This window comes from Humulus lupulus, chromosome 8, assembly GCF_963169125.1.
Source record: "Humulus lupulus chromosome 8, drHumLupu1.1, whole genome shotgun sequence".
NCBI lineage: Eukaryota > Viridiplantae > Streptophyta > Magnoliopsida > Rosales > Cannabaceae > Humulus > Humulus lupulus.
In genome coordinates this window covers 124,512,843-124,530,026 of record NC_084800.1, presented here as the reverse complement: position 1 = coordinate 124,530,026, position 17,184 = coordinate 124,512,843, and the positions used below count along the sequence as shown (strand labels likewise).

At 39.6% G+C, this 17,184-nt stretch overlaps 1 protein-coding gene across 2 annotated transcripts; it reads left to right on the top strand.

Moving 5' to 3' along the window:
* The first annotated feature begins 6,328 nt into the window (after positions 1-6,328).
* LOC133798406 (protein INVOLVED IN DE NOVO 2) lies at positions 6,329-11,623 on the top strand. 2 transcript variants are annotated; one of them, XM_062236676.1, is made up of 8 exons: positions 6,333-6,609; positions 7,393-8,332; positions 8,570-8,751; positions 9,601-9,690; positions 9,788-10,072; positions 10,238-10,447; positions 10,831-11,069; positions 11,345-11,623. In XM_062236676.1, the coding sequence occupies exons 2-7, from the start codon at positions 7,411-7,413 to the stop codon at positions 11,065-11,067; spliced, it is 1,926 nt and encodes a 641-aa protein (XP_062092660.1). In that variant the 5' UTR covers positions 6,333-6,609; positions 7,393-7,410; the 3' UTR covers positions 11,068-11,069; positions 11,345-11,623. The 2 variants fall into 2 exon arrangements, with proteins under 2 accessions (XP_062092661.1, XP_062092660.1); XM_062236677.1 differs by lacking the exon at positions 11,345-11,623 and having other exon boundaries at positions 6,329-6,609; positions 10,831-11,074.
* Positions 11,624-17,184: the final 5,561 nt, after the last annotated feature.

The window sequence follows — 17,184 nt, the reverse complement described above, 5'->3', positions numbered from 1 at the left end:
CAGCCCAAACCCTGATGAGAAGCATCGCAGTAAATCACAAACTTCTCCTGATCTGTCGGAAGACTCAGAATCGGAGTTGTAATCAACTTCTGCTTCTGTTCCTGGAAGCTATTCTCACACTTATCTGACCACACAAATCTCTGGCTCTTGCGTGTCAGCTCAATCAAAGCACTAGCTATCTTTGAGAACCCTTCCACGAAACGCCTATAATAACCTGCCAATCCAAGGAAACTTCTAACCTCAGAAGCATTCTTTGGCCTTGGCCAATCTCTGACCGCTTCAATCTTCGTTGGATCTACCTTAATCCCCTCCTTACTGACAATGTGCCCAAGAAAGGATACCTGAGATAACCAAAACTCACATTTCTTGAATTTTGCAAAGAGCCTATGTTCCCTCAGTCTCTGAAGAACTAATCTCAAATGATACTCATGTTCTGACTCTGACTGAGAATATACCAGAATGTCATCAATAAAGACAATCACAAATTGGTCTAGATAATCCTTGAACACTCTGTTTATCATATACATAAAAGCAGCATGGGCATTAGTCAGTCCAAAAGACATAACTAAGAATTCATAATGCCCATACCTGGTATGAAAAGCAGTCTTCGGTATATCTCCTTCCTTGACCCTCAACTGATGATAACCAGAACAAAGGTCGATCTTTGAGAATACCTTCTTACCTTGCAACTGATCGAACAGATCATCTATCCTTGGGAAAGGATACTTGTTCTAAATTGTCAACTTATTCAGTTCCCTGTAATCAATACACATTCTCAGAGAACCATCCTTCTTCTTTACAAACAGAACTGGTGCACCCCAAGGTGAGAAGCTAGGTCTGATAAAACTCAAATCCAACAGTTCTTGCAACTGCACCTTTAATTCTTTCAACTCAGCTGGGGCCATTCTGTAAGGTGCTCTAAACACTCACTCCGTCCCTGGTGCTAGTTCTATAATGAACTCAATTTCTCTATGCGGTGGCAACCTTGGCAAATCTTCTAGAAACACATCCAGAAACTCACATACAATAGTAGTATCTTATGGTCTCGTTGGCATGACCTGAGTGGTATCAACCACACTGGCCAAGAATCCAATGCAACCTTCTTGCAATAGATCCCTAGCCCTCAGTACAGAAATCATAGGTATGTGAGGTCCATGCATAGCACCAACAAACACAAAAGGATCCTCACCTTCAGGCTCAAAGGTGACCATCTTCCTTCTACAATCAATGGTTGCCCCATACTTTGCCAACCAATCCATACCCAATATCATATCAAAGTCAATCATAACCAACTCTATCAAATCCACTGATAACTCTCTGCCCTCCACTGTCACTGGCAAAGATCTGACCCATCTCCTGGATACCACTAACTCTTCAGTGGGTAACAAAGTACCAAACCCCACAGCATAAAAATCACAAGGTCTACACAGTTTATCAATAACACTACTAGCAACAAAAGAGTGTGTAGCACCAGAGTCAATCAAAACATTATAAGGGGTTCCAGCACTAAGAAGCTGACCTGTAACAACTGAGAGAGAAGCCTCAACTTCTGCTTGAGTCAATGCGAATACTCGAGCTGGGGCCGAGCTGTCCGCTTTTCTGGGTTCTTCCTTTCTTGCCTTAGGGAAATCCTTTTTAAGATGACCCACCGCTCCACATGAGAAGCAGACCTTTGCCCTACACTCTCCCAAGTGATGCCTCTTGCATCAAGGACACTCAGGATAAGACTTCCAGGCTTCACCACCACCTGGACGACCCATTGTAATACCACGGGGCCGCCTATCAGGTCCTGGAACTGGGAAGGTGTCAGGAACCTTTCTCTTCTGATCACTGGGGCCTCCACCCCTACCTAAACCCACAAATGGAGGACCTGGTCTCCTGAATTCCTTTATGGCTACACTATCACGCCAGATTCTGTTCTCTGCACTCTCAGCTGGGAGTACCTTCTCAACCACCTGTGCATAGGTAGTAACCCCTGCCACAGTGGTAATACGTACATCTCGGGCTAGTCTGGGTTGTAGCCCCTGTAAGAATCTCTCTCTCCTGGTCCCATCAGTGGGCACCAGCTCCATGGAAAACTTTGCCAAATGATCAAACTTCAAGGCATACTCAGTGACTGATAAGTTCCCCTGAAGTAGCCTGATGAATTCCTTAGCTTTAGCTGCCCTGATGGCATCATTATAATATTTTTCATTGAATAGAGTCTGAAACTCTTCCCAAGTCAGGGCATTCACATTCTTGGTCTGGGTAATCACTTCCCACCAAATCCGGGCATCCTCCTGAAACATATAAGTGGCACAGACCACCCTTTCATTACCAGTTACCCTCATAAAATCAAGGATGGTGGTAATCATGCTCATCCACTGTTCAGCTTTGGCAGGATCAGCACTGCCTTAAAAAACTGGAGGTTATTGCTTCCTGAACCTTTCATAGAGAGGCTCCCACTTATTTCCAACCTCAGGCAACTGCCCAGCTGCTGGCACCGACACAGGAGGTGCCTCTGATACACTGGCCACTGCAGGCCTTTGCTGTTGCTTCATAAGACGAAGCTCTTCCCCCTATTATAATATTGTAGCCTACTAATCACTGACTATTTGTTGCCAGTTTACAGGAGCTGGCTATGGAATTTGAGACTGGTCATTTTCCTGACCCTGATTGTTATTGTTATTCTGGCCCAGATCACTCTGGCCAGCTGAAGTATCTATCTGCCCTGGATTCATTCTTATCTAATACCTTGTTGAAACAATGGTCAATACGGTCAGTCAGGTAGTAATAACTAAACCTCTTGTCGCCTTACGGTCCAAGAACAAACAAACAATTATCACATTCCACAGTCATACAAATATATAGACAGATACATGTTTATAGCATTTAGCACTCAGCATGTATCACATAATAGTTCATAATCAACCATACTTATAAGTATGTTCCAGCAACTTCAGTACTAATAAGCACACAATTGTTGATGATATAATATTTCAGGGCACGGGTTTAACATAGTGCCTCATGCGTACAGGTAAAGCACATATACTATATTTAAGCAGTTATACATATAACTACATAAATAGTTACCAAACCATGAGTCGAGCTTGACTTCAGTGAAGTGTGTACATGCCCAGCCAGTCTACAGGAACCCTAACCTTGGCACCGCTCTGATACCAAGTTGTAATGCCTTGGTTACCCCAAAACAGTTACGGTGATCGGTGAACCAGAAATTTGACCCGCTACCCGAGTCCTTTGGTTAAAAACGTGCTCTAAATGTGATTAACAGGTTAAGGTGGAAAATCAATAAAAGGAAAGGATATTTTTCATTATAAACTGCTCTGCAGAGCTAATCAAAACATTTACAAGTTGTTCTCAGTACAAAATGGTCATTACTATTTCAAATTTACAATTCCGCCGACCTAAGCGGCAAAATGGGGTAAACCCCCTAGTTCCTCTGAGAACTCCTTGGCCGCAGTGGTCAAGCGACCGCATATGTACACATCACCACCTAAGCTCTCCACTCAAAGCTGGGTGAGCTTCTCTTTCCCTTTACCTGCACCATATAGCACCCATGAGCCAAGGCCCAACAAGAAAACACAATATAGCATGATATAATATCAACAATGATCATAATAATCATTCAGGACTATTAGTCCAAAACAGATAGGTGACAGTCGCAAAAGTCACTAAAGTGGGTACAACCCCCTCTAGCCATGTGACGATAGGGTCACCAGGGCTTAACAGATAAGTGAACCTTTCATAAGTTTGAACAAGATAGGTGCATGGTGACTAGCCACCAACATAACCTTCCTCATGACCATAGAGTCATAACCCTGGAACATCGTTCCCTAGCCATGTGACAACAGTTACCGGGGTCTTATGCCCTGGCTCTGAGTAACTAGTCTTAGACTAGCCAAGCGCTTATAAGTTTCGTTGACCTTAGGGTCAGTCCAGCATTAATTCCATAGAGTCGTTCAATGCTGATAACGATTAAATCTAATCTTCATTTGGCTCGGCGTTCATGGCACTATGCCATTTCTGACTCTTTAGGTCAGTGTCCCTGACTAGTCAGTACATATACAAGTAAATAACATTCGCTAGCATTTGATAGGCAATCCATATCCACATTTACCAATCAACATGCCTCAATAGTAATCACGCATGTCATATATACACAGGGTGCAGTTTTCTTACCTCCAGTTCGAGCGAGAATTAATAATAAGAACGACCCCTGAGAACGATCAACCTTTTGATCCCTTAGCGGTTACCTGGTCATAACCAATTATGGGATTCCATCAATAAAATAAATAATAAAGGGTTCCCAAACCAAAACCTAGCCTCCGAGACATCAAATACTACTAAACCGGGTAGTAGGATCGATCTCGAGGCCCAAGGCTAGCATCCCTGAGCCGAAAACCCATTTCTGGCCAAAATGTCACTAAGGGCCGCGGCCTTCCTTGGCCATGCCGCGGCCCGCCCCTCAAACAGAGGCAGCCTCCTTCAGCACCCTTCAAGGGCCGCAGCCCTCCCTGGCCATGCCACGGCCCAACCCCCAATTCAGTCAATACCCTGGTTTTTCTTCCCCTGTGATTTCCCTTGGAACCAACCTTTCAAACCAAGCTCAAACACCACTCAAACATCCAATACAACCCCTAAACTTGATCCATAACACTCCCTCATCAAAACCCAAGTTAAACCCCAACCAAAACTTCCATTAATTCCAACTATCCACAAAGAAATCACAAGCTGAAAACTAACACCAAACACAGAGCATACCAGAAACTAATGGCTGGAAACTTAACCTCAAACTCAGGTTGTGATGCGCTTCAATGGTGGAACACTCTCCCAAACTCCCAAGGTCTACTTCCCAAGCTTGATTCCTCAACAAGTGCTTCAAAAATCACAAAGGGAAAAGAGGAGAAAGAAGGTACGGGTAGGCTCAAGAGCTTGCTCTGTTTTTCTCTCTGTTTCACAGCCTAAAGGGTTTATATCTATCCTAGGGGTAAAAAGACCATTATACCCCTAGGTCAATTAAGGGTTTCTAAAGCTCCCAAGGGCATATTTGTCCTTTCCAACCTATCTCGTTAATCATAATTAACGCTCTCCAATTCCCGCTATCCTCGATAATCCCAAACACTAATAATTTATATCCTGTTACCCTTTACTACCCGGTAATGGTCTAATCATTAAAATCACCCCGAGACTCATTCCGAGCCCCGAACTTAAACATGTTATGACTAGACCGCTAATCAATAATCCAAGATCGTCTCATGCCGAATAGCTCGAACAAACCCACATTCTAATGTGGTCTCAACAGCATATCACCGACATGCATACAAATATACAAGTATGCCCTCAACAGGCCAAATTATCATCACACCCCTGTAATTAAAATATGGACCCACATGCATGCATTTAACATCATATTATAATAATATTCACATATACATGCATTCTATCAATTAATGGTATAATTAAGCAAGTATGGCCCTCCCAGCCTACTATTCCTGCCATTAAACCACATTGGAGAATTCGGGGCATTACAAGGATCCTCCTGGAAGCCCAAGCGGATCAGTCTGCGCCAATGTACAAAGGGCAGTTGTAAGGCTCTACTACACTTAAGTCAGCCCAATGGGCCTAGATTAATAGTTTGTAATCATGTTACATTTCTTGAATTATAGCTCCATTAGAGAGCATTTGTCATCGTATCGTCATTGGGCCCAGATTATTTCGACCCAACCCACATGACTGCCTATAAATAAGGTCATTCGTGCACTGTAGCAAGGATCTCATTTTTCTCTTGTATGCAAAAATGCTGTTGAACTTGCAAAAAACCTCCATTGTTAAACTCTCTAAAGCTGCTAGTGACTTGTGAACTAAGGCTCATTAACGTCTTAACCACGTAAAAATTGTGATCTTGTTCGTTTTTTAACCTTTCTTTCTAGCTCTTATTCCTCAATATGTTTATAGTTTCTGAAAAATTCGGTAAACATAAAAATTATAAAGCGAAAATGTTAAGTATTTTTAACACTGATTGCCATTATATATACTGATGATATATCTTATAAATTATTATTGCAAATTTTGTTATAATACCTTTATTTGCTATCACTTCGAGAGAACTATTATTTTCTGAAGAAAAAAAATTATTGACTAAATTTGTTTCTCACAAAAAAAAATTGTAAGTTACAGACAATTTATATTTTCTTAAAAATAATGTGTAGTACTTAAAAAAAATGTATAATTATTTTCAATAGGAAAAAAAGAAAAAAGAAAAAAAAAACCAGGTACAGAAATAGTAGTGTGAGTGAGTGGGTGTGGCACCTAAAAATGGCGGGAGCGTGAATGCACGCGCACCTTAAGGGTTGGGGGCGCAACTATCAAATTGGCGAAGAGGAAAGACCACCGTGTCTTCTCAATGAGAGGAATCACGCTCTTTCAGTCTCATTTTCATTGTCTTCTTGTTCAGCTTTTTCAGTCTTAATTATTCACACTCACATTAATGATTTCACCACCATTTCTTTGACCCCCAATTTTCTGACCCAAAAATATTTGCCAAGAGGAGCTTCACCCTCTCTCTCTCTCTCTCTCTCATCCAGAGAGCTTCAATCGAAGACGATCCAGGTTAATTCATTTTCACACACTTTTACTCGATTCTTAATCTATACTCCATTACTCTTATCTATAGTTCGTGCATGTTCTTCTTTGGGTGAGCTAATCCAACGTGCATTGGCGTTTTCGGGGTCTGCTTCGCTTGGCTTTGAGTTTTTGGAACATATTTTTCCGTTTTGGAATGATCGTTTAGGGTTTTAAGTTATCTGTTTGGCTGCCTACTTTACTGTTGAAGTGTTTATTGTCTTGTATTTTTGGTTATTGTGTTGCTTTGCATGATCGCCTTTTTGAATATAACCGTGTTGTGGAGTGTGGATACTGGGTTTAGCTGATCTTGATATCGATTTAGATATATAGATACATGTTTTATAGCTCTTCATTTGTGAACTGTGTTTGATTATTAATTATTCCCTGTTGTAATTTCCGTATATGTTGGATTAATGCGAATTCTTTAGACTATACAATAGAATGGCCGAGTTCTCTAGAAAAAGCCTCATTCTAATACCTAAAAATAAAATTGTCTTGAAAGTCGATTTTCGCACAGAGGTTGGACAGAGATGATTTTCATGTACATTTTATTATTATGATGAGTTAAATGGGATGTTTGGGTGTTTTTGACCGTAGTTTTCTGATTCTAATTAAGGATATTTAATATTGCAGATGTAAGATAAATTAATGGTGTTCATAATATGTAGTCAGTAATGTTCTCTTTTTCGAATTTGCATTGATGGAATAATGGGTATTATCCTTACAATTTTCCTTTTGGTAATAGTCTCTGCATATTTGAATTTTCAGGTCAGTCTCTTGAAGTTCATGGGCAGTTCGACGAAGGACAACTCTGAAGATTCAGAGATGAGTGACACTGAAGTGGAGGAGTATGCAGAGAAATCTTACGAGGAGCTAAAGAATGGAAAACATCAGGTGAAAGTTTCAGATGAGACTTTCAATTGCCCATATTGCCCGAAGAAGAAGAAGCAAGGATATCTTTATAAGGATATACTCCAGCATGCTTCTGGGATTGGAAAGAGTACTTCAGACAAAAGAAGTGCACAAGTAAAGGGTAATCACTTGGCTTTGGCAAAATTTTTGGAAACAAATCTAGCTACTGGAGCTAGTCCTTCGAAACCCACAGAACATATTGCTGTTGATGTTAATAATTGTGACAATGGTGAGAAGTTTGTGTGGCCTTGGATCGGGATAGTTGTTAATCTTCCCACTAGGCAGGCTGATGATGGGCGTTATGTTGGAGAAAGTGGGTCCAAACTGAGGGATGAATTCACTAGGAGAGGGTTTAATCCCATAAGAGTCCGTCCTTTGTGGAATTACCGAGGTCACTCAGGGACTGCTCTAGTAGAATTTAATAAAGGCTGGCCTGGTTTGGAAAATGCTCTATCATTTGAGCGAGCCTATGAGACTGATCAGCATGGTAGAAAGGAATGGTTAGCCAATGATGATCAAAAATCTGGTCTCTACGCCTGGGTTGCACGTGGAGATGACTATAAATTGACAAACATAGTAGGGGAGCACTTAAGGAAGATTGGAGACCTTAAAAGCATTTCTGACATTATGCAGGAAGAGGATGTGAAACAGTCTAGACTTGTATCGACTCTTACACAGATCATTGAGATGAAAAACGAACATAAGAAAGAAATGTCTATTAAGTGTATGGAAACCACTATGTCCTTTAACCGTTTGGCGGAAGAGAAAGATAAGCTCCTTCAAACGTATAATGAAGGTATGTTGGTCAATTCTTTTGTCTTGAAACTGAAGTGAGAAAATCAATCTCTTATATTTTGATTCATCAGGTATCTAGCCATTGCAATATAAAGATGTACAATTACTAGGATAGAAGGGTAACTGCAACCCAATTTTCTCTTCTATTTTATTTGGTTATCTTCCTTTATATCTTTCCTCCTTTTTTCCAAAATATTTTGGGCTTATTTTTATTTTTTCCATGTTATCTTGTATTCAGAGATTAAAAAGATTCAATCAAGTTCACGAGATCACCTTCAGAAAATTTTTAACGACCACGAGAGAGTTAAGTCTCAATTGGAATCTCAAAAAAAGGAGCTTGAGTTGCGTCGCACAGAATTGGAGAAGCGTGATGCAAATAATGATATTGAAAGGAAAAAGCTCACTGAGGAGATTGAAAAGGTTTGGTATTTCACATTTTGTGGTGTTTTAATTCAGATTATAAATGCTAGTGAAGTACAATCTCTAGGGCAAAAAGAGAAAAAAAAATGATGATTAGTGAGTAGACTTTATTAAATGTTATAATTCAGGAGGAATGTCTAAATGCCTTGACTCTTTCTTCTCACATGCCAAATGCAAACCACCAAAACGGTTTTTTTTTTCTTCTCTAGATATTATGTCAAGTTGAAACTAGTAGGTGATAAAAAATTAGTGAAAGTTTCTGTAAATTAGAACACACATGTTAGTGATCACGATCCTTCATTTGTCTTGTTTGTTCTGGTGAAATATTTACCATCAAGTTTGTCATTAGAACAGGTTATATGATGGACACCATTTAAATTTACATTAATTTTACCTATGCAATTTATTAATTATTTAGGAAAGTTTGGTGCATTTTAGACCCTAAAGTAGTGATATTTACAACATTTTAGGTTTGACTACTGCACAACTGCCTCTACTTCTGTTTGTGGGGTGCACTTGTTCTGACAAAAAAAGTTCTAAGCATACTTTTTCTTTGACGCTAGGCTCCCTGCCTATCCCTATAATATTAGTATGCCGGAAACCATGGCAATTGCTATGTAGGTACCCAGGAGGGACTCAAACCTCACACTTTGTGGGAGAAAAGTTCCAAGTATATTCTTTTATGATTATTTATTACAGCAGCATGAGCTACAAACTTGTCTTTATGCCGTTTGATGTTGCTATCTCTTTGAGATTATTTACTACAGCAACATGAGCTGAAAACTTGTCTTTATGATGCTGATTGATGTTGCTATACATCTGATAATACTGATTTCATTGTTCTTTCAGAATGCCATAAAAAATAGTTCTCTTGAAATGGCTGCTTTGGCACAACAGAGGGCTGATGAAAATGTGACTAAACTGGCTGATGATCAGAAGGTTTTGTAACTTATTCTTGAGTAATTAATAGAAATAACTTATTTCCTTGAAATTTTATTGGGAAGAAAATCAACAATTGTGTTCAAATTTTATCCAGAGGAAAAAGGAGGAGCTTCACAATAGAATAATTGAACTGGAAAAGAAGCTGGACGCAAAGCAAGCACTTGTATTAGAAATTGAAGGACTACGAGGTAAATTAAATGTTATGAAACACATGGGAGATGATGATCTAGAAGTTCTAGGAAAGGTGGAAGCAATACACAAAGTTCTGAGAGAGAAGGAAGGAGAGTATGAAGATCTAGAAGCTTTGAATCAAACTCTAATTATTAAGGAGCGGAAGTGCAATGATGAGCTTCAGGAAGCTCGTAAAGAAATGATTAGTGTAAGTGCTATTGTTTTTTCCCTGGTTTGCGTCATATTTAGCTTATTGATTGCAGCTAAATGTCTGTCTCATGAGATAATCTTTCTCCTTATTATTCGTTCCTCCTTTATTATGCCTACTACAAGTATCTCTAGTTTGAATGGAAAGTAATCTTTGGACTTGTAGGGCTTGAAAGAAATATCAACTCGTGCATTAATTGGTGTGAAAAGAATGGGAGAATTAGATAGTAAACCATTTATGGAAGCAATGAAGAGAAAGTATAATGAGGAAGAAGCAGAAGATCGAGCAATGGAGCTGTGCTCATTATGGGAGGAATATCTTAAGGACCCAGACTGGCATCCTTTCCAAGTTAAATTGATTGAAGGGAAACATCAGGTTTGCTTTTTATGGTACTTTCTTTCATAGTAATAATTTTTCTATGTTCTCTATTGTGATTATGCAGAAACGTTTTACATAGCATCCATTTGTTATCATTTTGACAAAGCCTAACAACTACCTGGCAACTTCATTTTTTCTTTCTTTTTTATTTTATTTATCTATTTTCAAATTTAAAAGATTACATTAGTTTTGTTTGTTTGTGTATCTTCCCATTTACATGGAGTTGGACTGCTCATATAAATAAATTGATTAATTTGTAATTCTGGTAGCAATAACAGTAATATTAGTTTTATTTATATTTGTTAATTCTTCTTTGTTTTCTGTTATCTTTGTTTGATTTTAATGAGAGAGACCCAAAATCAATATTCCTTTTGATTCAGGAGCTGATCAACGATGAAGATGAAAAATTGAAAGGTCTGAAGAAGGAACTGGGTGACGAAGTTTTCAAAGCTGTGACATCAGCTTTGATTGAGATAAATGAATACAACCCGAGTGGGAGGTATATAACCTCAGAACTGTGGAACTATAGAGAAGGAAGGCGAGCTACTCTAAGGGAGGGGGTTGAACAAATGCTTAGGATGTGGAGATCAAAGAAACGCCTGAAAGAAGATGAGTGAAGGTTAATCCTTAACAATTTTCTTTAAGAACATTATTTACAAGCATCTATATCTTTCATTATTTTGTGAAATGGCTTATAGTTCATTGGCATTACCATATGATGAGGTTAGTAGTTTCGTGTTGATGTAATTTTTTGCTTTATTATAAATCACAAATGTGTAATTTGTGTTATAACTACATTTAAATTACCTCAGATTTTCCGTAATCTACTTTGTGCAAACAAAACAGTACTGTTTAATTAGCATTTTCACGTGGAAAGGTTACTTGTTTTTGCAGATGAAATATTAATAATGTTCCTGAATGCTGGAATAGAAGGAAGGAAGACATGAGCAGCCTCCACTCCATGTCGTTTGGCGGTCACATATTTTAGTTTTCAGGCATCTATTTTCTGTGTAGCATATTAGGTGCAGATTTCTGAATCTGTGGAACTGACTTTGTGCCAAGCAATCCTGCTGCTGTACGTGCAGGAATAGACGTGGTTGGAAAACCTGTTTCACCATCTACTCATAAGTGCATTCTGGAATTTGGAGTAAATCATGGGATTTCTTTTTAAAACTTCTTTAGGACCGTCGTTTAAGGTACTTATCCTTATAAAAGAAAACACAATTTTAAAATATTTAATAATTACAAATATAAAAATATTTAAAGAAGAAAATAAAAAAATATATATTATTTAAACATTTTTTACAATTTAATTTTTATTTTTAATATTATATTTAATTTTTTTATATATTTTGTTTAAAAATATATATGTATAAAATAACTATAGATTTTTCTATAAGCTAAAAATCTGAAGTTGGATTATATCTCTTTGTTTATTAAATAAATAAATTTATTGTGTAAATACTTGGTCTAGACTCAGTATCAAGTCAAATGGACTTCATATGACTGGTAATATGAGTTTAAAACTTGGAAATTTATATGAGCCATGAGAATTATTGTTGACCTCCATTGTGTGGTTTTCGCTGGCCCATACTCCCTTCATTTTTCGTCTGAGGCTGAGGTCTTCTCCACTACCTTCTTATACTAAGGGTGCAAGTAGAAATTGCCCAACTCCTCGGGTACTTGCATAGGAGGGCATAGCAGTGAAGAAAATTCACAATTGTGAGATCTAGAGGTTGATCCCAAAGTAGACAAGCAGCTTTTTTTAGCAGAGGATGAATAGGGATCCTTAGCCTCGCAGAAAAATACCTTTGGAAGATTATCATCGACCCCTCCAGAAGGTCGTTCTAGTATATCTGGATAGTCCTGGAGATGGGGTATTGAGACTTGTCTTTTGGCAATGGTTGCATGTGTGAGTCGGGTGGAGAGACTCATCTCAAGGATGACGATAAGCATCTTAGGGTCAAGGTCCTTGCCTTCAACAACTAAGACCACCTCGGGATCCCCCTCTCCATCATCTTCCAAGTAATTGAAGCCTAAGATAGAAGGCTCCTTGTCCTTGGTCACCTTTCTTAGTTTAGTTGTGGTCGCTTAGGTTCCCTTCTCAACATAGTCTCGTCCTCGAGGTCGAGAGATTCTCTAGCTAGGGCACCATGCCTGGGTTTAATCTCTAATTATTAAGGAGGAAAGCAAGCACTTGAATTAGAAGAACTAAAAGGCTCATTAAATGTTATGAAACACATGGGAGATGATGATCAAGAAGTTCTAGGAAAGGTGGAAGCAATACACAAAGTTCTGAGAGAAAAGGAAAAAGAGTATGAAGATCTAGATGCTTTGATTATTAAGGAGCACAAGTGCAATGATGAGCTTCGGGAAGCTCGTAAAGAAATGATTAGTATAAGTGTTATTTTTTTCCCTATTGGTTTGCATCACATGTAACTTATTGATTGCAGCTAAATGATTATCTCATGAGATAGTCTTTCTCCTATTTTTCATTCCGCTTTTTATTATGCTTAATACAAGTATCCCTATTTTTCACTTGCATGGCTTGAAAGAAAAATCAATTCGCGCATTAATTGGTGTGAAAAGAATGGGAGAATTAGATAGCACCATTTCTTGAAGCAATGAATCAAGTATGATTGGATCCTGGATTTTACTCTACCAGGACGTAGGTTATATAATTATGCAAAATATAGATAAAAAAATTAATGTGGATATATTAATACAAATATAGAACTATTAAGAGGTAAAATACAAAAATGTAAACATGAAAAGTGGCATATTAAAAGAAATATAGCAGTAAAGTACTAAAATATAAATAAAATTACCTTTGAAAAAAAATACACGGGGTTGTGTCCCCTTGGACTTATGTAGGTCTGCCTATGAAGCAAAAGTATAATAAGGAAGAAGCAGAAAATTGAGCAATGGAGCTGCTCTTATTATGGGACAAATATCTTAAGGACCCAAACTGGCATCCTTTCCAAGTTATTTTGATTGAAGGGAAACATATAATAAGGTTTGCTTTTTACGATATTTATAAAGTTTGGTTGTCTCAGTTTAATTTCTTAAGAGTAATGATATGTGCACTCAAAATATACACTCAAACATTATATACGGTAGTGTGGTAGTTTAACTTAGTCAATCACATTTATTAAAACTGAGACTCGCTGTTTTAAAAAATAGACACGTTAATGTATGTAATGTTTGAGTGCATATTTTGAGTGCACATATCATTACTCATTTCTTAATTAGTGATAGTTTGTCTTTTTATTGTGGTGTTTCATCGACAATCTTACTTGGGAGAATTATATATGATATTATTTTATGTGACACAGTTTTATTTATTCAACAAATAGTATCTATTATATATATTAATATGTGTTTATTCTTTGTTTTTGGCGTTTGCTTTTGTTTATATTGGTTTAATTTCAGTAAGAGAGATGTTAAAAAATGTATTCAAAATGCTTAGTTTTGCTATAACATTATCTTTGCTTTAATGAAAAATATACAACATTGTTTGGCGTTGGGGCTATGATGTAATTTTATTGGGGATGCAGCCTGGTATTTCAGAAGGTTGGAGCCGCAGCCTAGATGCATTCTTCAGTCCAAGTGTGGAATTGGACTGGGGCTCACCCTTGTGGGGCCGCTCTGAGTTCCTCTCTTGTTTCAGCTTTGCTTTGGGGTTGCGACTTGGTTGTTTTGGGTTGCAGTCAAAAGCTTTTAAATTATCTAAATTGTGTTTGAATTTCTGCTGGTGTGTTAAGAGTATTGCATGTTGGAAGGATAAAGAATCATCTTTGAGTTTGATGAGGTTTTGACCTAGAATTCTTGTTAGGTTTTATTGCTGAGTCCATGATATAACTTCTGTGATGGTTAGCTTGAGTTGTTGGGTTGATTTTGGGGTTAATTGGATGGGTTTTCATGGAAAAAATGGAGGATTTTTCTGGGTTCGAAGGGTCGGGCCGCGGCATTGTTCTTGCTGAGTCACGGCCCTCTAAAGCATTTTGGTGGGCAGGATGAAGGGCGGGCCGCGACATGCCCTTGCTTGAGCCGCGGTGCGCCTGCCCTGTTTTGGGGTTGGTCTCTAATTGGGGGCGGGCCGCGGCATGGCCTCATGGGGTCGCGGCTCTTAGTGCATTTTTGGGCTTTAGAGAGATTTTAGGCTTGGGAATCCAAAGGGTAAGGCTCGGGATTGATTTTATCACCCGAATTGATAGAATTCAAGGTCTCAGAGACTAGAATTATGACCCAAAGTTATTTAATGGATCAGAATTTGATGGATGGATATTATTGGTGAGTTGTGACTAGGGTTTCAGCGAGGCTCGGACTAGGGGACTGTGCTTGGGACATCGGTGCTTGGAAAGCTCGGGACACAGGTAAGAAAACTATTGTAGCCGTAGAGCTTGTGTTGCAGGGCACGACCCTATATGTGATTGTGTTGCAGGGCGTAGCCCTTTGATTGAGTTCATTCATGTTTAAGTATATGTCTAATTATGTTATGTGCGCATATATGTGAATGAATGGTAAGTGCCAGGAACGGCGAGGGCCGGGAACGGCGAAGGCCGAGAACAGCAAGGGGCCGGGAGCAGCGTTAGCACACGGAGTGCGAGTTGCCAGGGCGAGACCCTAAAGGATACCTAGGATATCCTCACGGTGTGGACCTCAAACCCAGGGCTTGGTAAAACGCCTGGGACGACATGGCTATATGTGGTTAGCTTGATGATGGCTTGTTTATATGTTAAGTGTGTAATGTGCATATGTTATCTGCTTGTGAGGGTTTTCTTGCTAGGCTTCGGCTCACGGGTGCTATGTGGTGCAGGTAAAGGCAAGGGAAAAGTCGACCAACCATGAGTACGGAGAGCGTGAAGTGGCACGTACATGTTTGGCCTGCCTGGCTGCCACGGCCAGGGGTATTTTAGGAGATGATTGTACTAAACCTAGATTTCTTCGTTTAGCCGAATTTGGTTATATTTTTGAGTTGTAAATATTTCTAAACAGTATATTTGGGATCCCAAATGTTAAACGCTTTATGATTTTCAATAAATGGAATTATTTTCAAGGCTTATGACTCTATTTATGGTTTATTTACACTTTTGTCTTAAAACCTCGATTAGCGAGTTAAATGCACGTTTTCAACTCACTTAGTAACGTCTCTAAGGAGGTAGGGCATTACAACTTGGTATCAGAGCGAGCCAAGGTTTATGGTTTCTAGAGATTGATCGAACATGTACGCCCACTATCAGTGACAAGCTCGACTCAGGGTTGGTTGGTCATGATTGACTTATATGCTTGAATATGTGCTTGAATGGCATGTTTGCCTGCTTATTTCATATAGAGTATGATGAATGAGTTAACATATGCATGATGCCAGGGCATGGCCCGTTGTGTGTTATATGCTATATGTATGTTATGTGGACTGTTGTTTATGGTTGACTGGTATGATTTGGGAGGTGGTTTTGGATGTTGTTATCATGCCTGATGAGTGGCGTCATTGATTGCAGGTATATTTGTTGAGATGCCTCGACAATCATCTAGACTCTGCGACAGTAGGGCCGAGGATGACAACCAGGGTCAGGACCCTCCACCTGCCCCACAGAATTGGCAACAGATGTTTGCTGAAATGGAAGCAAGACTGCAACGAACAGAGGAGGAACTTCGACAATTGAGGCAGCAGGCCCGTCCACAGGTCACTGGGATGCCAGTTCAGCAGGTTGTGGCGCTAGTGCCGGTTCAACCTGTTGTGGAGAACGGGTAGGAACCTTTATATGAGAGGTTCAAGAAGCAACATCCTCCCACCTTTGAGGGTGGATCAGACCCACTACGAGCAGAGCAGTGGATGAATATGATTTCCTCTATTCTAGATTTGATGAGGGTTGAGGGGAACGAGAGGGTAGCTTGTGCTAGCTACATGTTCAGAGAGGATGCCCGCATCTAGTAGGATGTAGTAGTTCAGAGGAGGAATGTGGCAGTTATGACCTGGGAAGAGTTCAAAAACATCTTCAACAAGAAGTATTACAGTGTAGCAGTCTGAGCTACAAAGGTTAACGAGTTCATCAACCTGACTCAGAACCAGTTGACAGTTACTAACTATGCTTTGAGATTTGACCGGTTGGCGAAGTTCGCGCTGGATTTGGTGCCGACTGATGCGACAAGGAGAGACAGATTTGTACGGGGATTGAATGCTATGATCGCCCGCGATGTGAAGATTACCTTAGATCCAGAAACTACCACCTATGCTCAGGTTGTGGACAAGGCCCTTACAGCTGAGGGGGCCGAGGACCAGATTTGGAGAGAGAGCGTTGTTAGGCACGATGCCAGGAGGACGGTGCCTCATTTTATTAGATCCAGTCGGGGTAGTGGCTCCAGTGAGCAGAAGAGAAAGGCCCCAGATTCTTTTGTTCCTCCTGGCTCGGATAGGAGGGCACAAGGTGCTTTTGGTGGCCGTCAGGGCGAAGGTGACAATTGGAGGAGTTTTCCAATGTGTCCATGGTGCAAACGACGACACCAGGGTGAGTGCAAGATTAGGGCATGCTTTATATGTGGGAGTGCCAATCATCTGAAGAAGGACTACCCATAATCCATGAAAGAGGAGTCGAAGCAGGGTGACAGTCTCGCTCCTACCAGAGTGTTTACTTTGACTCAGACTGAGACGGAGGCTAGCCCCTCGGTTGTGACAGGTCAGATTTCTAGTGCTGGTTCTTCTTATACTGCATTGTTTAATTCGGGAGCTACTC

What these genes read in the sequence shown, in the direction of transcription:
- LOC133798406 (XM_062236677.1), top strand. Translation starts at nt 6,331, where the DNA reads ATGCACGCGCACCTTAAGGGTTGGGGGCGCAACTATCAAATTGGCGAA. An exon ending in AACTGGCTGATGATCAGAAG is followed by an intron (nt 9,691 to 9,787) that starts GTTTTGTAACTT and finishes AATTTTATCCAG; the next exon opens with AGGAAAAAGGAGGAGCTTCA. An exon ending in TGATTGAAGGGAAACATCAG is followed by an intron (nt 10,448 to 10,830) that starts GTTTGCTTTTTA and finishes CTTTTGATTCAG; the next exon opens with GAGCTGATCAACGATGAAGA.